Source organism: Sycon ciliatum, chromosome 8 (assembly GCF_964019385.1).
Source record: "Sycon ciliatum chromosome 8, ocSycCili1.1, whole genome shotgun sequence".
Taxonomy (NCBI): Eukaryota; Metazoa; Porifera; class Calcarea; order Leucosolenida; family Sycettidae; genus Sycon; species Sycon ciliatum.
Genome location: NC_088650.1, coordinates 9,868,424 through 9,896,221, shown reverse-complemented (window position 1 = coordinate 9,896,221; position 27,798 = coordinate 9,868,424). Strand labels below are relative to the sequence as shown.

At 46.5% G+C, this 27,798-nt stretch overlaps 1 protein-coding gene across 5 annotated transcripts; it reads left to right on the top strand.

The window, feature by feature from the left end:
* The first annotated feature begins 9,616 nt into the window (after positions 1–9,616).
* LOC135823299 (uncharacterized) lies at positions 9,617–27,691 on the top strand. 5 transcript variants are annotated; one of them, XR_010554655.1, is made up of 6 exons: positions 22,812–22,965; positions 23,158–23,304; positions 24,763–25,134; positions 25,492–25,663; positions 26,015–27,101; positions 27,179–27,691. XR_010554655.1 is itself a non-coding variant. In XM_065336161.1 (5 exons), exons 2-5 carry the CDS (start codon positions 23,172–23,174, stop codon positions 27,045–27,047), a joined length of 1,710 nt encoding a protein of 569 aa, XP_065192233.1. In that variant the 5' UTR covers positions 9,617–10,311; positions 23,161–23,171; the 3' UTR covers positions 27,048–27,691. The 5 variants fall into 5 exon arrangements, 4 of the variants coding, with proteins under 4 accessions (XP_065192233.1, XP_065192230.1, XP_065192231.1 ...); XM_065336161.1 differs by lacking the exon at positions 22,812–22,965 and adding an exon at positions 9,617–10,311 and having other exon boundaries at positions 23,161–23,304; positions 26,015–27,691; XM_065336158.1 differs by lacking the exon at positions 22,812–22,965 and adding an exon at positions 9,618–10,311 and having other exon boundaries at positions 26,015–27,691.
* Positions 27,692–27,798: the final 107 nt, after the last annotated feature.

Genomic DNA, 27,798 nt, shown 5'->3' with positions numbered 1-27,798 from the left:
TTAGAAGCGTGTTTTGAGGGTTTTCAACCTATTCTACCTATCCCGGCATGAGGGACACTGAATCACACTAATGCCTGTAGCTCAGGAGTTGTTTGTCGCGCAGGAAACGGAGAGTCTTTGTAAGTGTGTACGGCTGGTGGTGGTTTGGCCTGAAGGAATGCTCTTCAGGCGCAATCTTCCTCAGCCTACTCAAGCTCAACTGAAAAGTCCGAGCTCCAGTGTGGGGAGGCGTCAACTTCCTTGGAAAAGTACTTCATATCTGAACCTCAGTGTAAGCCAACTGCTCAAGATCAAGGGACCTTACAAGTGCGGCCTCCGTGTACAGGTGTTTGACTGCTTGCCTTAACCAGGGTCATTCGACTGGGAATACAGTGAGACCTGTCTAAGACGACCACTCAAGGGACCTTCAAAACGTGGTCTCTGTTACCAGGTGATCGCCTTATCCAGGGTTAATTGACTGGAAATAGCATCCCTTGGGCCTGGTTCCAGTGGTCGTCTAGGACAGGTGGTCGCCTTATCCGAGTGGTCGCCTTGACAGGTATTACTGTACATCCCTCCAGGCTAGTCCAGGTTGTAGTGGTTCTCTAGGACGGGAGGTCACCTTGGCAGGCTTTCATCGCTGAGGTACATGTACCGTAAAATACCGCCAGAGCGCCCCGTCTCGCGAGAGCGCCCCACCTTGATTTTACAGCCAGAGAAAGGCAAATCGTATGGCAGAGTGCAACGAAGTGTGTACGGTGCGAGAATAAGGTCACACTTCGCAGGCTTTTGTGTAGAGCTTGTGAGCGCTTGAAGGTACGGATTGACTGCAAAACGTGCAATATGTGTACAAGGTTCATGTCGTATGACCTACAGACAGCAGATCACCTCCACAAAACGACCACGAAATTCGAAAGGATGAGATGGTGGGGCGCTCTGGCGGTACTTTACGGTACATGTAATAATAATTATTATTCACTGGTTTGAGGGAACAAAGTGACTCTCATCACCAGAACTCGAACCAGGGACCTTCGGTGGAGGCCAGGGATGAGCTATGCCTATGGTGTGCCATACACTAGTACATGTAATTCATTAAGTGGGAAATGCCTTACAGCACTTTGACGTATATTTAGCATCACAGAAAGGAGGTGCTTTGAACATGCCAGCACAAAATGCAAGTGGACATACAGTGCGTATCGGTTATAGCGTGGTCGTGTAAAAGAATATACTGCCTACAAGAATGAACTCTCATGTTTTCATAATCATAACATGGATTTCAAGTGCACATTTATTCTTACAAGCAATTTTATCCCACAGTGGAATATATCGGTCCTAAGAATGGACTTTTGTAGCGAAACATGCCAGATTAGTACAAAGTGTATCGCATGTAGTAATAACATCTGTCCAATGCCATTCTGATGTGACTCTCGTTGCGTCGTAGTGCTGCAGATTCAACTGTTGTGGCCATGTAACTCATTTTGCATGGCCACATGGTAGGCCTATGGGACTATGACCAGCCACATGTACAGAAGTACTGCGTTGCATGTACGATGATCTTCCTGCCCCTGCGCACATGCATATGATATGCCACACTTGATTTATCGTGTGTAAGAAATATCGGAAATAAGAACAGAAAGTCGTTTTTCAAACACCCACGCTATAACCGATACCTACTGTACATTGTACTTGTATGCCTACAATGCCATTGTAAATAACGATCGTTACGTAAAGAGGGAGATGGATTGCACCTTACAGGTTACCTGGTATCTACATGTACATGTTGTACATTGTACATGGTTTATTGGTGATAAAGTACATGTACATGTACATGTACTTCATCACCATCAATCCATATGCCGGTATGTAGCTTTACCAGTAATTAATTTTGGATCGGGTCTCCAATGTACTTGCACAATGAGATTGATACTGTTGCCTTGGGCAATGATTGAATCGTTCATTCAACAGCTACTTTAGGATCAAGGAACAGTGTACATGAGACGAGTCTCATCGCTATGGGAGGTGAAAGCCGATAAAATTCTCTGGTGAGGCGAGTCCCGGCTGAATGTAACCGTCTAAGACAGCTATTATAAGTCTGTGGACAACGACCTTTAGTTCAAGTCTATGCATGGTAGGGTGTGGCGAGATGTTCAGGCCAATCAGGGCTCAGCTGGAGTGTTGATTCTATTCGGTCCGTCCCCAGGAGCACACTAAATTGTAGGCCCATGTATTTTTCGTATCTTTCTATGATGTTTATTTCTTCTTCTTTTTGTTGCTGCATAGAAGAAGCACATGACATACATACACGAGTACAGTACTACGCCTAGTGTTCCCAGAGCAGACGTTTGACTGAACTGTACAGGCTTCCCATCATTCCTATGAACCATGGAAGTTGGAACCCGCTAGAATGTAGTGTGTTCTCTGACAAGACACATGCTGGTAGCATCGCTTAGTACGGACATAATTGATTACACGCGTGTTGATCAATACAGAAGTAACTTATGTAATAGAGTAAGGAAGTACTGGTACGTCGGATACTACGTGCATGTACATGTACACTTCCCTGCTGCCCAAGGGTGTGCGTCTTATCAGAGCCCTACTGCATGTCTTGACCAGACTGGGTGCACTAGATTAGAGCTAGAAGAGCTCAGATATCCTTTCATTATTAAATTAAAACATGTCATTTGATAGAAAGGTGGCGCCTGAATGATTCAGTCACCGCTTGAGAAAGACATCGGTGTTGCGATTCAGAAACTACAAATCAGAAAGGACTGATTCGTGCTACGTGTATCTCCCTTTCACACGGACTGGGTATAGGAGAATGTACATGTACATGTATGTGCACACTGCAATGGGCAGTGTCCACGTTGTGGTTAGGAAGCACATGTGTGTACGTATTCACCCATCGTAATCGAGTCTGGTGCATATGAGATGAGAAGCGTCAGTACAGTACAAGGGCAAACGATTCTACGATACTGCCTTACTGGTGGTGCATTCCTTTCATGCAGTTGTCCATGATAATACCAAAACAAACCTTGTACGATCACAAGGCTGTTCAGACTCAGAGGCGTTGTCCTCGTAGTTACTTGACTTGCACTACTTTTGAGAATGTACTCTCCCTGCAACCTTCAATAGGGCTTTGTTCATAGTAAACAAAATGTAATAAGTTAAAATAACCTACACCGTACACGTCCGTAGGTCTATGCGTTGCGAAAGTCTTGACTCTAGCGCCCACGCATACATGTACATGTATGTGGCTACACACACTCCGTGACATTGCCCTTCAAGCTGCCTCCAGTGAACAATGCGTCCTTCGCTCCACTTGAGCTGTTGTTGTAGGCAAATAATTATAACGGTGGATTGCACGTGACATGGTCTTGTTGGTCAGCCGTCTGTCAGTCGAAGAGGCTACAGTACATGTGCAGTCATGTAGATGGAAGCTAGAGACTTTGAGGTGTACAAAGTCATGTACATTGTACATGAACTTAAATTATTGTATTTACTATGGTCATTGGTCAGGCTACAATGTACATTCCTGAAAATTACTTGTTATTGTCCATTTACGTCAACATCGGGAAATGGTTACGAATCGCTTTCAGGTTTCAAACGGATTAGGAGTGTTCACACTGAAACGCCCTCTCTTGGTGCCAATGTATTGATATGTTGTACTCTCCACCATGATCAGAATCAGCATTCAGGTTCCGGAGGGCACCAGGCCAGGGTACTGCCTTCCTCAGAACTGCAAGACTATAAACGGCACATTACAGCACTTTTGTCGATTCAATGGTGTTTGGAAGGTGATGATGGCGAAAAGCCGCACGCACCACTCTACAAGCCCGCTCCATAGTTTTAATAGAAAGAATAATGTTTGACAAGTAAGGAAGGCGAGGTGAGGGAAAGCGATGCGCTTCTCACCTTCAAATCCCAACACTTGTCCTCTGCTGGGACTGACGAAGGAGATACCGGTAGCCATGTCCTCAACACCTGATTACTTGATTGTAGTTTGTACAGTGCTGCCCAATGAAATCCAGTCGCGGGAGTCAAGTAAATAGTTGGCGCCGTGGACCTTTTCACAGCCCAGAGTTCGCAGGTCTACAGGCTGAGCAACGCCCGGCGCGTACTTGAGAAACTGGACTGGATTTCATCGAGCAGTACTATTGTGCACGTGTACAGTCAACCCCGCGAATACCGACCTCGTGCACAGTAAAACCTGTGACTAACGACCACCCCTTGGGACCAGAGAAAGCGGTCTTTAGTGGCAGGTGGTCCTTAGTTAGAGGTTTGCACCGCACAACCATGTGAGACCGTCCGAGCCTGGCGAAGTGGTCTGTAGCACCAGGCTGGTCGTTAGTCACGGTGGTCTTTAGTTACAGGTTTTACTGTATAACAATAACTCGCGAATAACTGGCTAATCTTCACACCTAGTGCAGTGACCATTTTGACTGCATACTGTAGTCTGTACTTCAACCATTCTCACAATAGCGATAACTCTCGAATATCGCCAGTTTTCTCATCCACGATCGAGGGTCGTTCTTCAAGGTACTTGAATATGAAGGTACAGGTGGCATCGCACGTGTTCGTCCCAAAAGATAGAATATGGTAATAAGGCGATTTGTAAGACATACTTTTTGAAGTACAGTCATGTACATGTAGTAGTAGTAGTAGTAGTATTCTTTTATTTTCCATCGGAAGCCTCAACAGTGATGAACACAACTCTTAAGAGGGCCGATAACAGGGTAGAGGGGTGTGGGGTGAGGAAAAAAAATAAAATAATAATAATAGGAGATATTTAAACTAAACTAAACTGATACTTGGAACAATAAAGCAGACATGGTATTATAATTATAACCCAATACTAGTTCAAAACTAGTATTGGGTTATAAACCTTGTTATACAAGTAGTTCACAAATATTGTTAGATTGACAGCATGAAACAAGGTGGAGGACATTGTGTTCGGAAACAGTGACCTTACTACAACCTTCCGCGGTTGGCAGAGCCCCGGTCCCTTCGGACCATTTGAACCATATGGGTGTTGAACCCGGTTCTGACCCTCATTATGCTAGGGGAGTTTTTAGACTTCTCCTTACGTCCGTCGTGTATTCTTTGATCGCTCCTGGATGTCGTCCTGGTAGTCATGTTGCTACTTAAACCTGAATTGCTTTTCTTAAAATCTTCTTTCCTTCCAACTTCTGCCCATGGCGTCCTTCTCTCAGCTCGTCAGCCGTCAACAGTTACTGCCACCACCATGACACTGTCGCGAGAAGATGCTCTCTGTAGACGGGGTTGGTGATGTCCCGACGCGGCCATGGGTAGTAAGATCACTGTTTCCGAACACAGCGTCCTCCACCTTGTTTCATGCTGTCAGTCTAACAATAGTCATGTACATGTAAGTTGCTTGGTACTTAGTGGGCTTGAAAGCTAAACGTGCTACATTGTCATTGGCCACTACCCAGTCAGTCCCATTGCTTTCTAGCTACATTGTACATTGTACATTGTATATACTTGTACATGATTGTATTGTATTAATTTTTGTAGTTATCGCATTCTCGTATTGCAATTTGTATTTTGTAGTTTTAAAATGGTATTCTCGTTTGCATTCTTGCCATTCTTCACTTTTGAATGTCCCTGCTCGGAAACAACAACTTAGTTTAAAATGGCAGTGTTCTTCACTGATGTGGTTTTTGAATCAGCCATTTTCGGCCCGATGACTCAGTGAGTAGCTCGTGACTACGCATCGGAGCAGCTGTAGCCTACGTGTAGGTAAAAAGGTGTGGAACCATACATGGACGCGCAGCCTTCTTCTCTTACGTGTGTATGTATTTCGGCAAGTGTGCAAAGGCTCCAAGCTCGGTAGAATCGATGATCAAAAGGATGGTGAGATGTGGTGCAGATGGCCCATCTTAGGTCTCGGCGCTCCACAGTCTTGGCCAAAGAAATCCGACCCGCGAGTCAAAAATAGCGCCGCGTTTCCATTTTAATTACAGCATGCACTTTCCATTACTCATTAGCCCATCCGTGAGCAGCAGGGGCCGCATGAACCTCGGCGCTGCTTTCGGCAAGTGGGTTGGATTTCTTTGGACACGACTGTAGATGCACTAATAAAGAAAAGAAGAAGAGACTTCATAACTCTATTATTGTTGTCCCAAAAGCCATTGGGCAATGACACACGTACGCTTGAACGCACCCATGCGTTCTCATTTTTGTTCAGGAGCACGGCCATGATAATATTCCTGTCAACTGCCGGCTTTCCTTGAACGCAAACCTCTTGAGACTTGAACACGTTTTCACTACAATTTCACAAATATCAACAAAGGTGCTCGTACCATACAATGTTATTCCTAAGTGGAACACTCCTAGAAGCGAGCCGTTCTGTGCACGTGTGACCAAAACACTCCGAGTGCCAAGTGTTCTGGATTTTGCCATAGTCCCAAAGTGGTACCTTGTATTGGAACTCCACGTGTTTTTTGGATCATAAAGGAATGTGTTTCGATTTGGAGAGCATCTGGGGAGGAGGAACAGTTTCAAGCTCATGACTGGGCAAACTGCACGAAAACAAAACAAGGCATGAGGCAATCTACCACCATAGCATCCTAGGAATGCAGTTAACTTTAACTTAAAAGTCACTGCAGAGACGTGAGGCGCCATCGCCGGCACACTGTCCCGCCTCGCATCCTTCATGATGAAGCTCGACGGTACTAGTACTACATGTACAATCTACATGACTACAATGTCAAAATAATACAAGGTCATGTACATGTACATGACTTGCACACGTATTGTTCAACCCGAAAATAATGCTTTGCAGAATTCCAGTCCTTGGTCGTGGAGGCAGCACACATTCTGCCGCTTCGCTCGTCTTCATTTCGGTATTGATTACCCGTGTCTGTCGAGCAACCTGTCATCCATAGTTATCAATACTGTCATGATTTATTACATTGTTACACCGGTTTGTATTCAGTATGCGACATGGCATTGTATTCCCCAGCCCAGGTATTCAACTGCGCAAGTATTAAAGTTGACACGTGTGGACAATGTGTTATACCGTACAGAATCAGGAGTAGCAAAATACCGCATCTTACTACTTCCTGAAAGAAATAGGGTGCTTACGAAACGGAAAAGTCCTTCGGGTCACTTGTGTTATGCCTCTGTTCAACTGAGGTTCTATTCAGTCTTTTTATGCCTGCTAGCAGTACTGTTGATGATGAAATGGCATGCGGACCATCGATGTTGACTCCAATACAGTTACCGTTCCCTGAACCGCAACCCAAAGAGGTTAGTAAGCTTCAGTTGAAGTACACTGATAACGGGGTTACGTGGGAATTTTGGGCAAACTCACAGCTGAAGGTTAGAACCCTTCAGGTAACATTCAGGTGCTTGAACGCATACATGTACAATGTTCTTGTATGCGTGCATGAAGATCTAAAACTATCGACATTGCCAAATGGCATAGTATCTTCCCACCTCCTTACATTTGTCTCTCCCTTCAATCGCCAGGTCCGCGTTATCTCGCCTTCCATTGTACTGTCCTCGTAGACTGCCTCCATAGGTCTCCACTTGTCTCTGGAGATTATTTCCAACAAGGGAGTACTTGTACTCGTAGTAAAATACGAACAGGGGTGATATATTATGACTCCTGGTGTATCCTGCTATCATGGTTTCCCAGTATGTTCCTTGTGCACTGTTCATACTCTCTGTTTTAATTCACAGCTTGATACTAATTTATTTGAGTGCTCAATTCATCTCGGAGTGAGGATAGGCTGATACAAAAGTAGTGGTAGACACTCCGTCTCTATTGACAATGGTGCAAGATGTACACGATGTAACACTGTATCGCCAGCACCCAACGGCATTGTTTACTTGCATCGCAGTCTAGGCTTATACTTATACATGTACAGAGTAACAGTAACGAATACGAGGATGTCTGAATCGGAGAAATCACTTTGAGGTAGATTGGGTGATGACAAAACACCACGCGACACCGGCAACACCATCTGTTTTCCTGTCGGAAGTGCAGCGACAAGGGGAGGAAACACGAGCGTCTTGTGACGTTTCAGGGAATAAAGCGTGCCCAAGAAGGAAAGGAAATATATCCAGCCAAGTAAAAGTACTAGTAGTAGTTCGCCGTTTCCGTTGGACCAGCATCGACATGAGGTCATACTTGTGAACGTATTGTGTCAGCGATTTCTGAAGCTACGTCTTTGCTACACTTTTCCCTCCCGGCTTTGAGCAAAACACCACTGGACAGGAGGAAACTAGTCGATGCAAGTACGGACGAAAACCTGTCCCCGTTCTTCGATCGAAAGCCAGGCGTGTGAGCTCTGAAACTGTGCATGTTGAACTCATATACCCAAGCGGCGATTGCCCGATGATGTATGATTGTACAATGTGTGCAGTCCAGGTACCACACGATGGTCAGCTCTCTCTTTGCACGTTATCAGGATCTTCTGCGGACCGGACCTAAGGAGTATACACATTGTGGTTGTAAATATTGCCGTAGGTGTTCTATTACGAAGAGGTTCTGCTCTGTGATCATCAACAATTCAACAAGATCAGCTGATAAGATCTCCTCTGAGCGCGCCTTTTTGTTGTGCAAATTAGCCGGCTGTAGTAAAACAGACGTACCCGGGGTGTTCGGGACAAGAAGGTGTCCAGAGTGCTGAGTGTGTTAGTCTCACGACTGACCTGATTTGCTCACGGCATGCATTGGCGTTGCCGATCAACCTCTGGGTTCGCTGACTGGCAAATGGTTCATGGGCGCAGAGTAATAACAGCGGAGATACAATACGTACATGCAGTGGGACCTTTTCCGACTTGACCCCGATCACCAGGCGCAACGAGAGCATACATCCAATGTTATTGGTCGTGGCGTAGGTTCTCTAGACTCTGGCACTGAGCAAGTGGAAATCAAACCACATTGTGCTTGCACGCGCGCTGGTTGAGTCGGGCGAGAAGCGAGTAGCGAGAAGGGAGCAGATTGCATCCGACGACCTCTGGCGCCAGGTCGCTTTGGGCAGGAGCCAAGAAGTCGAAGTGCTACTTCAACCTGACTCACGCAGCCCTACCGATTCTCCACGTAGAGCGTTAGGAGAATGACGTGACGAGAGAAAACACACACACACTGCAGTGCAGGGTGAGAGAAACAGAGCTTTCACCAACAGAACCCCATTCGGAAGCATGTGTCCACGTTGGAATGAAACCTCTCAACTATTTTGAAACCGAACAGAAATGAAGATGCGAAACAGGGCCCTCTGAAAGTACTTGTGCTAACGGCAGTGTCAAGTAGTGCTGCGGATGAGTTGGCAATAACGACGAGCACCACCGGTGCTACTTGGCTTGAGGTCTCGCACACTCGTACTCAATCTTACTCATTATACACACTCAAGTCATAGTGAGAAGGAGATATTCGTGCGAGTGTTATAGTCTATATATGCGTCCATGCCCTCCGAATGGTAAAATGGCACTCAAGACTATACGCTCAAATATTATAACGCCACAGGCTAGTGCTAGCCCGCTTGACCAAGAGTATCGCCTTTAGCTCGTGTCTATCTTGTAATACCTTAGCTCCTGCCGCCAAGTAGTCAAAGTCAAACTCGGGTTGACAGTGTAATGTGACGTTCCGATGCTAAGATAGCGAAGGGCAGAATAATTACTATTGTAACCCAATATCCGTTCTGTGCGGCGGAAACGTGACGTTATGAACTGATGCCCTTGTCGACTGGAATGACACAATTGACACATCGCTGTCAGCACACGTGCGGGGCAAACCTTGCTTAGGCTATATGAGAAGGTGATTCCGACCCGCGTGTGTCAGATAGATGAAACTGACTTTAGATAAGGGTGAGCGGCATCGAATTCCGCTGTCTCAACTGAGCAGAAATGGTAACAGATGGGTGTCGAACGTGATTGGACATCCAGGAGACGTCTTATTGAGTCCTGAAAGCTGGAATCATTCCTGAGGCCACGCAGAACGTGCAAATCAGGATACGTTTTCCGCTGCGCTTGTTCGTCCCCCAACTTATCTTCGAAGGCGGTAACTGATGCCGATTGTAACAATTAGTAAACAGATCGATGTGGATGCCCCGCAGTGCTTCGCCTTGGAGAACGTCGCAAGAGTCCTGTGTCGGAGAAGAGAAGACCCTTCAAAAAGGAACCCTTCTGAGCATTAACTGTTACTTGAAGAACGTAAGCGGATCAGGACATGAGCGTATCGTGGTAATACCTCCAATAGCGCTTCCTGACATTCTCAAGTGCTTTCTTCCGCCAACGCTCAGTGCCACGACGGTGAGGAGCGAGAGGATTCAACGCACTGTGCCCAACGGAGCCTGTAACCGGCCGGTAAGTTGCAAAGAATGGCCTTTGATCTCGTTGCGCTGGAGCGGCCTGAAAACTAGGAACCTAGCCATGCCATGTCAGTACGTGCCATGGCGTGCATTACAGGTAGAATGTCATAGTAGAACTGTTACAACTTTACAAGCAGGGGTGACCAAAACCAGTGCGGAAACAAGACCCGCCAAAGTGCAAGTCGATTTCGTGTGTGCTTTTTGTGCCTCTTGAGTGGAACTAACATACTACTGCGGTGCCTTGTGAACCCCCTCGCCTCCTGGCCTGGAGTAGTCGAGCCACTCGGGAATGTCTCCTTTGTAGTTCTTGAGAGCCTCTGCATTATGCAGAAGCTTGGGAGCACGAAGAATGCGCTCCAAGTGGATGGCTTTTGGAGTCAAACCATGGAGTAATGGTAGTGATACATCAGTAACAATGTCATGTACATGTATTGTGTCTTGTACATGTACATGTATTGTGTCTTGTACATGTACATGTACAAGACACAATACATGACTGTACATGTTATGATGTATGTGTCGTGTACATGTATGTGTCTATACATGACCGTACATACACTGTATGATAAAATTATTTGTAGCTGCAATCCCTTCAAATTAATGCCAACGTGCATAGCGTAGATCCTTGGAAAGATAAGACAAACTGGGTACATAGCAAAGGTGTTTGGTCCTTGAAGACAGGCCCGGGTGAGAGTTCTCAGTACTTCAGAGGTTTCCACACACAAACTGTGACAAAGTCCTATAAAATAAGATTCGTCTCCAGTTTCAGTTTCCTGGTGATTGCGCGAAGCAAGACCCTCTAGTAGGGTCGAATAATCCTGGTATGTGTGGAGACTGTGGGCATTATGGTGTGCATCACTCTTCCTTATGCTCTCCCACTGGTCTGACAAGATTGATTACCTTTGCAAAGAACTGGTAGCCGAGTCACTGGTGATTCGTAGTATAATAATTATGCAGCTACAGTGAGTCAGAGTGTATAGTAAAACTTCAGTTTAACGTACCTCCAAGCCAGAGACCGTAACTCGGTCTGTAGTGTACTGTATAATCGAGGTTATGGCTGCAAAGGATACGCATCGGCTTTAAAAAGTACTGACACAGCACGTCAGTGCACGTGCAGTAATCTCTCCACCAAATAAGTTGTCTTCTGTGCATGTGTACGGCTCGAGGGCATTGATACACATCAGACGATACCTGAAACTTGGCGGATAAAATCAAAACTTTACTGTAGGAGCTAGCACTTGCCGGAACATTTCACAATTGCGCTATCACATGTGACGTTAATTGCCCGTTCATGGCCGGGATGCGTTATCTGGGCGTGATACATGTTAATGGCAATCCGATCAAGTGTGAGGGTTGGGCCACTATGTAAGCCATTTGTCAAAACAAAAAGGTTAGCCGACACATTACAGATGTGTCCGCTAATAGTAAAAATGTACAGACTTGTACAGGTCACTGAGGTCAGTTCATTTGATGAGGACATACATGTTGTACATCTACATGTACATGTACCATGTGCATGTGCATGTAGATATCAATCACCAAGGTTTCACAGCTTGCGCCATCATTCCGGGCGACAGGCACTTTGAAAAGTCCGGTAGACTGTAACGTCAATGTCATGTACATGTACGTGTACCGTCAAATGCGAACATAAATGCACGAAATTGTACTCATACGTTTGAGGGCAAGTACATGTGTTTCAGATTTATACTATTGCTCTGGCAAGTACTAGGAATTCATTTCACGTAAACGCTAGTCTGTACTGTAGGGAAGGCTGGGATGATTCGTATCACACACAGGTACATGTACCATGCAGCAGCGGTTGCAAAGACTTACACGTACATGTACATGTAGATGTAATCAAATAATAATAATAATAATAAAAGGATGAGCATAGTGAAATAATTATAGAGCACGGCTCTACACAGTCTAACTATGTAGTGAGATTTTCATTCAGTGGAAGCGTTTAATCTGTAATATTGCTCACTGGCACGTGCGAGACATCTTCAGCTAACCTTGCGAATAACGCCCTGGATAGTGCATGAGAAAGTGTCAATATTCGTGTTGAACGTACAATGTACATGTACGGGGTGAATGGTCACTAGGTCTGCAGATTGTGTCGTTACATTCGCGTTCTGCTATACCTGATGTCAGTATCCACGAGATTGACTCTCTATCTTTGTGTAAAATTAATGATCTCGTTTCATTTGAGGTCTCGCAATCAGTTGAGGTGGGGACTCTTGGTAGTATTAACCTAGCAAGAGTAAATACCCAGTATACATGTCGTTCCTAGTACACAAAGGCTGATTGTGTCGTTACATTCGCGTTCTGCTATACCTGATGTCAGTATCCACGAGATTGACTCTCTATCTTTGTGTAAAATTAATGATCTCGTTTCATTTGAGGTCTCGCAATCAGTTGAGGTGGGGACTCTTGGTAGTATTAACCTAGCAAGAGTAAATACCCAGTATACATGTCGTTCCTAGTACACAAAGGCTGTGCGCCTTAACCTGCAATAGTGCTCAAATGCCCGGAATGGGCAGAGCGTAGTACGGAAGAGGTACACAAAAGGAAGTAAACAGGGCGTTGTTGTCTGATGATTGGTTTTTGCCATGAAACTCTGAGTTACAACACAAAACAGCCCTACATGTATTTACTTCCTTTTGTGTACCTCGTGCGTAGTTCCTAGTATTGTACTTGTACCTAGTGCCCGCCTATCAGATTCAGTGTAGTTTCTGTTGCCTGAAACTAGTACAGTAATCATTATTATCACGCTGAAGTGACGCAGGCCCTAGGCGGGAGTGTTCCTTGCTACACTGTCCACCATGGATGTTGGCAAAGAATACAGTAATGAATGGGAACTGTACGTTTCTGTCTGCCGTGGCTTTTTGCTAGTCCCCTACTTCATTCACTATTTCTTTTGCGTTCTGCTGGCCCACACACAAATGTTCTTACTCGCGGCCAGAATACAGCTGCTTTGGCATCACCTACTAACTGTACATATTGCATATGGATTGGGCTGTTTCTTCTTTGGCGACAGATCGGTGGAATGCGGCTATTCCCCACAACTGTTGCCAGGCACAATGAGTCTGCTGATATTTTTGCTCACCGAACAAAGCTACACTTGTATACCTCGTACATAATTATAAGTATAGAGCCAAGAGGTTACGCGAATGATTTCATTGGGATTTTCAAAGGGGCACAAGTACACAGTGTGGGTAAGGGGCCTGTAATAAGGCCATGTACCTCCTGGGACTTCCCAAGTCAAATTTACACCCCCCCCCCCCCCCCCACCAGGCAGGTTTGTGCCTGGTTGTCAGACTATTTACCGTATACCTATTATGATCTACATTGGTGATCCGTTAGTCATAACTCTTAACATCGTGTCCTCTTATCCATGCAAAGAAAAAATAATACTAAGCTTGTCATTTCCCTAGATAGAGAGCCGATAATCCGCCAAAAGCGTTAAATTACCTTTCTGGTGCAGATTGGATGAGTGCAAGTCGTATGGCAGAGAAGCGCTTCTTTCTCACACCTCACATCAGCCAGAACTAACATTAGTGCAAGGTTGGCTGGACAGCCATATTCATAATGATTGTATCGCGTCAGATCATTTTCTGCACTTGACGACTGCACTTATGAGTCAAAATAATAATATTATTATGTACCGGTATGCCGTAATGCAATGCTATGCAGGCAGCTCATTAACGTTACTCCCGTCCCCAGGCCCTTACCACTTCATATTCATAATGTATCGCGTCAGATCCTTTTCTGCACTTGACAACTGCACTCCAGTCTCCAGGCCCATACCACTTCATGGCTTCCTCTGGACAGATATTCACAGCTGACCGGATCAAGGTGGCTTCAAGTGAAGTGATAACGGCGCAGCAGTGAGGATACGATCGAATGTCACCTTCGACAGTGCCATTTCAGATGAAAGTTTATCTGACATTTCAATTCTTTACAGGAAAACACTGCATCGTATATCGGGTGTCGAGTATAACTCCATGTTATCCTGTGACAGAAAACCGATCCGGAAAACAAAATATTCTAAGCGGTACATTTACAAGCATCTTTCAAGCAGATCTGTTGGAGAACCCGAACAAAGAAACTGACACAAGATCGTTTCCAAAATGTATATCGGACCTCGATTTCGAATAAAGGAAGCGCTACAAGTGACGGTTGCGGACCCCTATAAAAGAAGAGACCTTCCTCCAGCAGTATTATTGTGAGAGTTTGAACTTGTATTTTTGCTGTTCGTTTACTGATAAGTTCTAGTACATAGAAAGTTCTGTGAAGTACAGAAGTACATGTACATGTATGTATAGCTACAGTCACGGATACTCTAGAGATCGTCCATCAGAATCATACGGAGCAAAGGGTCTCTGCGTCGTTACGTGGCAGAGTGAGGGGAGAAGCGTGCGTGCTAAACAAACTCACCAGTCTTCGATTGATTTTCCAACTCACTCGAAGAATCATATGAAGTGGATTGATCTGAAGGCGTCGCCATCCGTCACAGTGTCCAGAGTTAGGACAAGCACTGCCGCGAGCAGAGTGGATCCTCCGAAGGTAACTTAACCCATGGGCCTGGCTCTGCTCTATGGTGCTACTACTTAGTATACAACTTAGTCATTTGTATATACCCTTTTCTTCATAAATACGTCATTTCGGTTGAACTCGCTTTTGTGTTTTTCGATGTAAACTATTGAAATTCTATTCTCCGCTTCCTCCGATAAGCATTCTGGATCGACGGAAACTAGTTTCGACAGTCTAAACTGTAGGCGACCTTTTGCAGAGATCGACGGAAAGGATTGAGGGGTCCATGCTGCAGTACTAGTATCAAATAGTTTTCATTCGTAGAAATGCTAAGCGTTTGAAAAGGCTCGAGTAGTTTCTATGGTTTTTCTGCAGCAGATCGACTGCTCAATCAGTGAGTGGACATTTAAAAATGCTGCTCATCTCTCGGAACTAATATTTCTTAGATTGGCGGAAGCCTGACAAGGGTCGTCCTGGGGCAGTGTCTTTGAGCAGGTGTAGCAAACCAAGAACAGGACCACGTCGGGGTACATATACCTTGGCACTCAGCGTCAGCCCTGATTGTGTTTTCACTTTAAAAAGACAGTACAATGTATCCTGGCTGTATCCTGGGGGGACTCCACAGTCTTCCCGTGCGCAACATGTACATTTATCTGAGCAACAGTTAGCTCGACCTATTTATATCCTTCTCAGTAATTCTCGATGCTGTAGAGCCGCGTGCTCGGAAGGCAAGCATCACAGCTAAACACACACATACATAGTACATGTACGCATAAGCCCATTTGCTCACCATTGAATAAGGGACACAATGGAACAATGGTAGGGTGCTTGAGCCCCCACAAGGGCCACAAGCACACCATTCAAAGGAGAGACGGAAAAGGCAAATGTGCGCAATCCGCCATTCACCAAACGCCTGTGTTGTGTTTTTAAGTATTGATAACTGCATAATCTGCTGGAGATGCATATCGGGACTGCACCCACGCAAACAGAGGCTGAGAGAGTGCTATTTACAGCAACGGGATGATGCGCTTCGCAGGCAATGGCCACTTGTAATCGGTCATATAATATAGCAGACCTGGACAAAACATTGTGAGCAATCTAACAATCCTCAATAGCGAAACAGAAATGCCTGGTCCTCTCCGTAGTCACCCTGATGCTGAATTTGAGACATGAAACGGTAGTGTTCCACCTGGTGTTGTTATCAGCATTGCCGGGTCTGATTTCGGTGGCAGCGGACCCTTTCACACGTGTTCGCCGCATCTTCGATACGAGCGAGTCAATGAGATAGCAGTTGAGGACGCTGTGTTAGGCAATGGGCACAAGGATGTGAACCCCAACCATACAAGCAAAATAAAAAAAATCATAGCAAATAAAAGGTCATATTTTGTTATGCTCCAGGCTTGACCTTGTCACGCTTTAGCCATCCTCCCCGCGTCCACGGCGACGTGCTGTTGCTATTGACAGTATTGTGTCGATCAAGTATGCGACAGTTACGGTGCCAATATGCGATGAACATTGTTCAGGGTAACCTCCCAGCACCTAGAGATACAGGGAAGAATCACGTGCCTTGGGAAGCCTTTTGCCGCACCGCCATAATGCTTCTCCGCAACTAGGCTGTACAGTTTGAATCGGTCGTCTGTCCATCATGCTAGTAACTCCTAAGTCAGTGATGAGTATGGTTCTGTTGGGCGTGAGGTGAGAACATGCGTTATCATTGTTTCGTTGCAATTTGGGCGGTTTCGTGTTAGGCGGACCATCGGACACACACCCATCTTGGGTCGGATATTGCACATCGTCGCCACGTTGGGCGGCCTTCCACTGCACTCCACCCACATAACCCATAGCATCCTTACTGTAGACATTTTGATACCGCAGCCCCAAGTTTGGGAACATGTAGCATTACAGACAGGCGGCGAGTACTGTAACAACGGTGGCGCTGTAGCAGGCTGAAGTGCAGCGTACTCGCTCGGAGTGTGCGGACTGTGTATCCAGGACACGGTGATGCCGGTGGCAGTTTGATCTAATCGCGTGACACTTGCCATGACAGATGGCCCAAGCAAACAATGCCCTGCAAAATGTACTTGTACTAAAAAGTCTAAAATGTAGTCAGTAATGACAGTCCCTTGACCATAATGACAGGCTAGGACGCCCGGGAAATTACTCAGAAACCTTCTGTTCAGACTCAGAAGATCAGACTGGACTGAGACTAGGAGCTCATGCATGCATGCATTCCAGTGCGATCATGCCGTTGTTCGAGCTTCTGAGTAAATGTACTGTGCTGTGTACATGTAGTGTACGATTATGTCATGCAAACGTACATTCTTCCAGGGCATGTGTAATGCGCTCGGTGCATTACGTAATGATGCAGACTAGAATAGTATCGTGATTATGAACATCCGCAATGTGTAAGGTTGGTACAATATTACAGATCGGGCGACAAACACATGTGCCCCTGTGCCAAGAACACATCATGCAGCTGTTGATGGGCAAACAGTGACTTTGTATCAGGGAGTAGTACAATACTCCCTGTTTGGTTTACTCTGGGTGACTCTGGAACACGTGCTTTGGGTAGACGTCTAGTAACGACGTTACGTGAAAACCAGACTTCAGAGATTAGTACTTACCCGTTGTTGAAATCGTACATCGCGGGTCTTGAATGATAGAAGCCCTCCATGTTCAACGCCTTAATAAACGATACATTTTCTCCACCAACAAAATACGTGTACATGTATGTATTATCGGAAAATCTGTTTCACGTGCGTTCGAAGCGTGCCACTCCCAGTGTTGCTCCTTGTCGTCAGGTGTCAGTGGATTGCTACCCATACCACGATGCGGGTGCAATTCATATTGCCGTATCCCATCTTATTCGTCTCAACACCTGTTTATCCGCTGGGCACGAGTGTCGGCACCAACTACAACTACATACTTCAACGTATAATACTGACATTGTACATTATACTGCCCGCCATGGCATTACGTGTGGTTCTGAATTTAGCATGCAGCAGTGCGCTGAGCGCGCCACCTGGCACGCGTAGGAAATGAATTGATGATGCCTTGGTGGTGAATAGGAGTTGCAGCCACTGAGCCAGATGAGCGCAAACATTACCACAAAACGCGTGACTTTCACGCCACACGTTTACCATTCTTTTCAGTAGAGAGTTGCTAACGGAACGCAAAGACATTTCCGTTAGTGTCGCACAGTCTTGAAGCATCAGGCGGTGACTGTTGCTGTCCATGAGAAGGGTCAACCTGGGCTACAGACGCGAGAGAAGGTCCATGAGGTGCAAACAAAGTTGATAAATTACGCGCTGAGATACTAGTAATCTGCGATTGTGGAAACCTTTCTGCTGTTAAACACATGTTTCGTCATGGAAGGTACTGGGGTAAGCTTTCATCACTTTGGGGAGAATTGTGGCAATACGCCAGGGTGCCTGTGTTTGTGAGAGGGCAGTTATTGCCTGTGCCTATGGTGAAGAAAAACAAAGGTACACAAACGACAACTAGCATGCTGATGATCAGGAAAGGTCATTACCTTACGTTGCAGAATTGCACCGTCACTGCATGCGGAGCAAACGGACCACCTGCCTCCGGAGCAGCCATGCAGTACCATTAGCACAACGCACAACTTCAGGGCATCGCGAGAAGCGTTCACGGCTTTGAGCTTTCTGAGTTGTTTCCCCCATCCTGTACCGCAAAATATCCCCGCAGATACCCCAGCTAGCGTTCGAGCCTGTGAACAGAGATCATCAAAGACGAGTAGGGGTTTAAAAACTGGGGAACAAGGTACAAAGTGCACTAAACCGGTGCAAGCCTTGAGACTGAGAGCGTGCTTTAGAAAACGCGATGCTGCAGTAGCTTCCATCACACGCACCTGCACATCGCCATCACATCTATATTAATACATGACTACATGACTACTCCTTTTATACAGGTATTTTGTATAATTTATGCCTGATGACTCGTGGTTGGCTGTCCGGGATAAGCGTTCAGGAACTGATGCTAGAGAAACGCGGAATAGCATCGACGAACGTTGCGAGATCGGTAACGGTGCGCAGGTGGCCAAACGTTGCGGAGACATGTGGCTGGATGTACAAGTACAATCAAATTTTAAAAGGCAATTTCGCACTCATAGGTTTATCCTCTAATTATGCTACTCAGTCATGGCTCCACTATGGATAGTGACGTGCTGCGTTCGTCTAGCAGGCAATCAAGGCGTGTGTGTGTAGCTCCACATCAAAATGCGGTGCGTGTAAACAAACTGACAGATGTGTCTGTCAACCATCGCATATACGTCAAACTCCCCTTATTCAGTCTTCGCACCTCAGGAGGTGAACTTGCGAGGGTGGTCCCAGAGATGGGAGAACTAGATTTCTGCAATCGCGACCGTGTTTGCAGTTCGCAAGAAGTACAGTCCTACGTGATATGAAGGTCGGCCGCGCTCGCTGGGATGGTGCTGCGTGATCTGTGAAGATACACACTCAACGTCGGAGCAGCTGGTGGTGCGTGCCACATCATGTTGCCATTCTGTCCCGACTGCCTCTGTTCAGACGGCTGGCATCCAGGCCATGGCATTGCCTATTGGCTTGGACGACTTCGCATGGGATGGGACCTCCCCCGAACTTAGTCGCACCTCGGTGCAATGAAGGTTGGCGTGGGGCAGGACTTGAACTATAAACTACACGAAAACACGTCTAAACTTTGGTTCCATATCATCTCACATTTTGTGAGTTATGGAGCGCGATCATGACGATAGTCCCGACCATTTTAGGAACGCGTTCCTTAGTAGATAATGCAAATCCGAGAGGTGACAATGGGTTAATATGGTACCCTGCCAGCAGAGAAAAGAGCACCGTCTGCGTTCTTACTAGGTTTGGCAGGTCCCCTAAACGCGGCTGCAGTACTGCGGTATTCCCATGGACCTTTCGCCAAGTAAACCCACTTCTCACCAAATCGGAGGTACGCGTGGCCAGAGTGGGCTGAGTGTTAGAATTTACGTACAGTACGGTACAGTACGGTACAGTCTGTAGCTTGTTACCTGTACGAGGCTCTAGTGGGTGTACACGCGAATACTCTTGGACAATTGTCGTGCAACGTGCTTGGCCAATATTGGCGCAAGTGTTGCCCAGGTTTTCAAGTGCCTCGCATAGATGACCTACCGCAGGATATCTGTATGCTATCGGGTTAGGCAATGCATTTCGTATGATTAGTGTGTTCACACGGTGCCAGACAGCTAATGAACGGGTTGTCATCAATGTATTAGGGTTTTAATTGCTTCATCTTCATCCTCACCGTGTCGTGGTACCAGGAGTCCAGGACCCTTACCAGTGTGTGTTCCACTGGCATATTGTATGTTCAAAAATACATACAGTAGTGGAACATTAAATCCAACCCCATGAGTACAGCTGACTCTCATTCACTGCACGGCCCTACTGCTCGCAGTGCCAGGGCTATGCAGGCCCGTTGAGCTGTTACACCAATATGTTGGATTTCATTTGTAGCCAGTGTACATTCACCGTGTACATAATTATTCATGTATGTGTTGTTCACACGGTGGGTTAAAGTGATGGTTGCGTTTTATGCCAATCCATCCCTGCGTTCCACATTCTAGCAATAATATTATATTCTACATGTACACGTACGTCACACCTTGTCCTAGACTACATAAGAGAACATTGGCAGTGGCTAGATATGTAGGAAAAGCAATCTACGATGTATCTCGGATGACGAAACGCAGTTTTGTATTCATGAATCATGAAATACAATGTAAAAAACAGAATGTGGGTTGACAGACACTGTCTATCCGCGAATGCCTAGCCCCGCACACTTTCCATTCATTCTGCCATAACAATGTACATGATTGTACTTGTAAATGCTACGCAAATTGTGTACCAGTTATCCCATAGCCGCCGCAAGTGTGAGAGGACCATGTGCCAAAATTCTGAACCACTGTAGATCGTCTGCGTTACGACTGCAACCGGTTAACCAGAATTTGTTTCCCTAATTCCAAGTATCCTAATTCTCCTCCTCTCAGTAGGCATTGGCGGATTCTGCTCGAAAAGGTGGCAGATTCTGCTCGAAAAGCAGTGAAATTGGCAGAACCATACAAACCTTATGGCGAGCAATTCCTCGAATTCTGCTCCATTTCTTTATCCACATACCAAACATGCATGAAACTTACCAGAAAAAGTACCGATTTCTGCCAATTTTTCTGCCGGCATTATCCGCAAAGGCCTACTCCTCTGGGTTCGAACGATTGTAAGACAACGCCAAGCAGATAAACGTACATGTACATGTGTAACGTTAGTGGATAGTCGGCAACATTGGCTCCCATGGACCAGACCTTGGCGGTTAATGCTCGAAATATTAGGAGATTCAGCTCGAAAAGCACTGGAATTGGAAAACCATACCAAGCTTATGACGGGCGAATTCTGCTCCTCATCTTTATCCATACCAAACATGCATGAAACATACTGTACCAGAAAAATACTAAATTCTGCTGGCATTTTTCGCTAAGAGCTAGCATGGACGCTTTACTGTCCACACCTCAGCTGAGACAATACAACCCCGCGTCCAGTCCCGGAGCACACGCTGTTAGTTGTCTATGCTGCTCGTCTGAGACGACAGAACAATTGGCCCGGTCTCGTTTCACTCCGGTCCTGCACCGTTTGAAGAGCTGAGTGACACTCGTCTGCTCCTTCTTTTAGTATACCCACGCGGAAATCCACAAAACCTCAGAGCTTAAAGAGCAAGCTTAAATCCCGCACGTTCCTCTTCAAGCACCTAGGAAACTAGTTGCATTTGTGTAAGATACTCAAGAAAATGGGCAACGTCAAAAGTTCAATTCTAAACTTCAAAGTTAATAAATCAACCCCGGGTTAGAAATGTCGCTAACCCCATTTCTCTGCGTGAAAGTCCTATTAGTTGCAGACTAAAGCTTGTAGCTGAAACCTCTTTCTCACCCCTACGTGTATAGTACATGGATGTCAATACAATAATAGAAAAAGGTATATCGCTGTGAATTCGTGCAGCTTAATGCTATGAAGAGATCGTTGGGCCAGGTGATGTGTACCACAATTATCTTAGCCGCTTTCGTGTTGCCTCACAGCCTCCATGATGCAATGACGTGTAGATAGTCCAAGACCAGCTGGTTGCAGAGAAGCTTTCTGTTTGTGCTACTTTGTCGCATTGATTGTTGGATTCGTCCGGTGAGGCCTTCTCGAGTGCCTCTCGAGTCTCGGAATACGCGTCCTTTAGAAACGCTAATGTAACACACGAAGTTAGCTGCGAACTGGCCCACTCTGTGCGTCCAGCGTTCAAGAGATATCACTGACTGAAACAAGACTGTGCTAGTCTGTAGTTCCTGGCCGTATTCACTGTGCCAAGCGACACGAGAGAGTGTGGGTGATTATGAACTGTACATACTTGTAATAGAGAGAGGTCATTTCCGAGGGTATACGATGGGGCTAGCGGCTGCTGGCTGATTAATCATACCTCCCGTGGATCAACCACATGACACTCGCCAAATATTTCCGATGTTGGTTTTTGGGACCCTCTGCCGAGCGAGTGCTCCGTAGATCTACGCATGCGGAATGTTGTTTTTGGGGGTTTACCGATTTGTTGAAAATGATTCATCGCTTGATGGAAGTATTTGTCAATGCATGCGCTGCGCCCATGTACCAGGTCTGTCATATCTCGCGCGCACAGATCGGATTGAACGATCCAGAATAGCTAGGGCCCAGTGCTCATTTTCATACTGAGCAGTGCAGTGTTGCGTGCAAGCATGACATGCACGCTGTCCACTTGGCCCCGAAGATGCGTCATTTTCGGTGTCATATCAAGCTCTACTCCCATACTCCGCGATCATGATCTCTGCAACGCGTGCGTCTCTCGCAGTCAGCTAGCAGCAGCCCGCGTGATGGTCCGTCACTCAGGCATTTATTTTTTAGTATAAAACCAGACAGATTCGAAAGGGTAATGTCAAAAGGGAGGTGCGGTCCGACCTGTTCACACTGGCTCAGCACAGCGGGATTTTGCAGTAACTAACTGATGTGTATAGGACCCTGCGGATAAATCATAACTACTGTGCCTGTGGTATCACGCAAAAGACGGGCAGAAGGTGAGAGTTGGTGGCGTGGTCTGGTCCCTGACCCAGTGACAATGTGTTGTGACTGTGTTTTCACGCCGCAGGGCCCTCTGTGCGAGACAGACCCTTATTTCTGCGCCGGCTGCTCGGAAGAGAGTTTTCATTCGTCTTTGACTCTGGTCTTGTTTTGTTGTGTGTGGCCCTATTTTCTTCTTTCTCTTGCAGCAGTTTAGTGAAAGATGGCTGTAGTAGTGTCGAGCCAGCGGACGGCACTAGCGTGTCTTGTTCTGGTCTGCGTAGCAGTCCTACCCCATGCAGCTGCGAGGAGTTTTCTGGAAAGCGTGCGGACGGAAGAGGCCAGCGTGCCACACGGTAAGGGCAATTTCGTGTTGAGTCCGTGTCGTGTGTTTGCACTGCGGGGAGGAAATTGTCCAGACGGGTGGGAAGGGGTGGAAGTGTGTTTTGTGTTTGAATTTGATACACGTGAACATGTTTGCTGTCCGTGTGTACCTGGAAGGGCTTGATAACGTGATACAGATGCCGGATTCCAAACTTGGGTGGATTCTGTCTCCGTCACAGTTCCGAACTGGTAGAGAACATGCAATGTGTATCTTGCGCAATGTAAATGTCAGCCTGGCCATGACGGGCAGCGAGACCGAGGGCGCTTTTCTGGTTACATCACCGCTGTCGAGAACACTGTCCGTTTGCGGACAAGTCGTGTCAACCCGTTTGGACAACTCGAGCCAGTCTCGGACAAGCGCCTGATGTGCACACTGTGCCAGGGTCGTGCAAGCCGTGAGAAAATAGCACCACACGCAGAGATCGATGCGGGGTCCTTCGCATGCGACGGCGAAGAAGTCTTGTGCCTCCAGCACGGCCATCGCTGAAGGGGTCTGCACAACTGCGCAGCAAGGTCTTCAGCAGTGCTGGCGCAATTTGTAGATCACCGCGAAGTCAAAACACGGTTCGTTCTATTTTGGAATTTAACGAACGGATGAAATTACTTCGCACGATCAGGCCAATGCGAGTCCAGTTAGAGTTGCCCGTCTGGAGTGACTTTTACCCAAAGAACTTTTTTAATGTTTCTATGGCATTGTGATAACTATCAAAAAAGTTACTGAGCTCTCCAGACAGAGGTGTGTACCGATAGACAAGCCCATTTGTTCGTAGAAGACATAACAAAGTTCATTGTCCAGCTATAGTCTGGGATCACGATTGCTGCAAGTCAACTGCAGACAGGAGCGTGGGAATGGAGGAATCTTGACCTGTACTGCTGTAGATCCCCTATGGCGACAGCGCTAGCAACGCGACCACCCTTCAACGAGTGGGTCATGTGACTCCCGCAGGCATGCCAGACTGCTTGAAGAGTAGCTGTGGGGGAAAATCCCATTAGACTTGGCAAGGGCTCTGGCTGGTCGCGGTGTTGGTGAATGAATGAGATGCTGTTGTGCGATTAGATTTTATTCTCATGGTGCGCTGTCAGCTTGTTGTTTGGCGAAGTTAGAGATACTGGTTCTCATGGAGATCCCAGTTTTTTGTTGTCGTTCCTCTCACATCGCTTAGCCTTTGTTTACTGCCGCTGTAGATGATGATAGTCTGTGGCGTGTTGAGAAGTTGTGAGAACACTGATCTGCACGGGCAGAAGTCCTAGGAGGATTTCCGAATATGATGCAGTGTCCGAACGCTCATGACACGTCCTCTAGCCTTGTTTGTTTACTCCTGGCGTAAACATGAATTCCTCACCGCTGTATAATAGCTTTGCATGGTGAGAAAATAATAATCTGTTGATCACTAAATCATGGTCTGTTTTGAATTCTTGCCGTTTCACAGGGGAGTCTCTTGTGCGGAGCATTCCAACCATAGCAACATCAATTATACCAACAGTAGACAGCACGGAACTGCTACAAGAAGAGTCTGCAGAGCAGGAGCTGATTGAAGGAGACATCATCCCATCGGAATCGTTACGCAACCTGCTGAGAGAGGCCAGTGATGATGCCAGTGGTGAGGATGATTCAGTCGGAGGGATCGAGGAGGTAGAAAGCGAGAAGGTGCCTGGCCTAGAAGAGATTCTCTTTGGACAACGACCTACAGCAGATGGCGTAGCACAAGGAGAAAGAACTCGCCGTGGACTGACCAAGTCCAAGTCTCTGCTTTGGCCGGGCGGAATTGTTCCATTCAAGTTTGAGGAAAACTGGGCAGAAGGTAAATCCCATTGCTCTATCCTCCGCTTGCTCTGTTGCCTGTCAATCGTATTGGAATGCTATCATCAGATAAATATCATAACACAGGCTGTCATCAGGAAGGTTCACAAGTGCTCTCACATCAGCCTAAAATAGTCCAGGCTTGGAGGAGGCCTGGGAAAGAATCCAATGTTTACATTCCTATCTCTCTCCCGAAAATGTCAGAAGTGAAAATGATGTAGAGCAACACAATACAAATATTATATGCAACATACTTATGTCACAATGCATACTACTGCTGGTGTTGGTATCCTGCTCCTGTGCTATTGGAGTGTGGTGACATTTTCTCCTTTGGTTATTGTTGTCTTCACATGTTCAGATCCCAACCACTGGTTCAAGTCTCGCAGGGCGGTCGAGAAGGCCATGCGCCACATTCACGAGAAGTCCTGCATTCGCTTCAGGCCTCAGCAGGAGTATGCGGCTGAGGTCGGAGCTCGTCACCCGGACGCCACCAACTATATCATGTTTCGACCAACGTCGCCCAAGCACCCGTAAGTAGCTATCGATTGACGCTGTGCCATTTTACTATATTCATACATTTGGTGCATGGTGAGGGTGGGGTCCATATTAATAATAATAGAAGCTGGAAACAAATTCCAACTCCAATATAGCCCGATTTCTGAGTCCAACTCTGTCCAATATCTATATACCAGTAGTACAGGTCTGTTCATATAGTCGATGCATGGTGAGCCTAGGATTTTTTTAGTGCAGAATCTTGATGTAAATTCTAATTCTAATGTAGTCCCATTTCCAACTGTGATTCTATCCAGTGACTGCTTAGTATTCTGTTGCATGTGGACTTGAGATCTTTTCTTCTCCTGTTCTCCCTTTCCTGCCCACAGATACTGCTCAACGTATGTCGGCCGCCAGTTTGGTATCATTCCGGTGTTCATCGGTCCTGACTGCTATGACTCATTCGGTTCAGTGGTACACGAGCTGCTGCACGTCCTGGGATTCTATCACGAGCAGTCGAGACCGGACCGTGACCGATACGTGACGATCAAGCCGGAAAACATCATCGACTACGAGATGAATAAGGCGAACTTTCGCAAATACTCTCATGGGGAAGTGGACTCCCTCAGCGTGCCGTATGACTATGATAGCGTAATGCATTACTCGAGTACCCAGTTCAGCAAGGATGAGCAGAACTTCAAGACAATCGTAGCAAAGGACGATCCAGAGCGTAAGCTGGGACAGCGCGAGAAGATGAGCGTTGGAGATGTCCTCCAGCTGAACAAGCTCTACGGCTGCCCGGTGCCCGTTCAGCATCCGTGCGATGCAATGGACTACCCGGTTCAATACCATCAGACGGTGTCATTCCGCTACCGCAAGCGCAAGTGGTTGTACTGCGATGCCACCGCGTGTCGCCGCAAGTCCTGCATGAACTTCTCCGACAGCCTGTGCGACTCGGAGCCCAACGGCTGCCGGCAGGGAAAGTTCACTATCGTTCCAGCAAAGGACATTGGCACGACGGCAGTCATCAGCGATGGCGATCCAGTGCGGATCGAGAATGCTCTGGACCTGTTCCCGGGACACATCTTGCATTGCGAGACGGGAGCGACAAAGTCTGCCGACTGCAAATACATCCCCTGCGAGGTGTCGCGAAACTGCTCTGCGGCAAGCAGTACGTTCACAATCCGTAAGCGACCAGGAGCTGGACAACTGTCTAAGGACGGTTCCGTCATCTACCAGAATTCCAATGTCTCGCTATGCCTCCAGAATAGTGCTGGTAGTGATTACGAGCAGTGTGTGTCCTGTGTTCGTAACCCATTGAATCCGGTCGAACCTTGCCGACTGGTGAAATGCAACAAACGTACCGATGACTGTCTGGGTAACGGCGTTTTCTTCAGTATTCGACAGTGGCCGGCCAGCTAAGACACTAGCGCCATTTAGTATCTGCAGTGACTTGCTTTCTGCATTCCCCTTGAGGCAGAAATCTTTCAAGAATTTAAGACACTAGCGCCATTTAGTATCTGCAGTGACTTGCTTTCTGCATTCCCCTTGAGGCAGAAATCTTTCAAGAATTTTTTATCCCTTGAGTCGAATATGTTTCATTTCCGCTTTATAATGAAAACTTCCCCCATGGCTTTTTTTATGACGGTATATCCCAAAAATGCTGTAATTTCCCCCGGTATTCAACCTGATCTTGAGCATAGGCCGTCCTCGCGCAAAGACGTGAACCCTCTCCTCAGTATAATACGTTTCGGAATTGCCTATTCTATGCAGACCTATATACTTCTCCTTCAACTCTATATCATAAAGAAATTGCTAGCAAGTCTAATACGCCCGATTTTCAATATCATCTATCCCTATATATGGCTCAGCAGATGTTGCTCTATATGGCTCAGCCGATGTTGCTCACTATCAATATTAAATTATCCAAGATGGCATGAGCGCCGTGTTTTTGACTCTCCGATGTAACATTAAATTTTAGCACCTGCTCTGCATTGGAAAACTTCCGCAGTTCTTTCCACCAATCAACAAATAAGTTATTGGAAAATAGAATTACTCTGAAAGCACATTTCGACTGTGTGTGTGTGGGGGGGGATGTTAGTGTTACGGATAGTCTTGTGTCAGAGGTTTTTGTGGGATGCAGCTATGAATCGGATCGATTTCTTGATGCGGT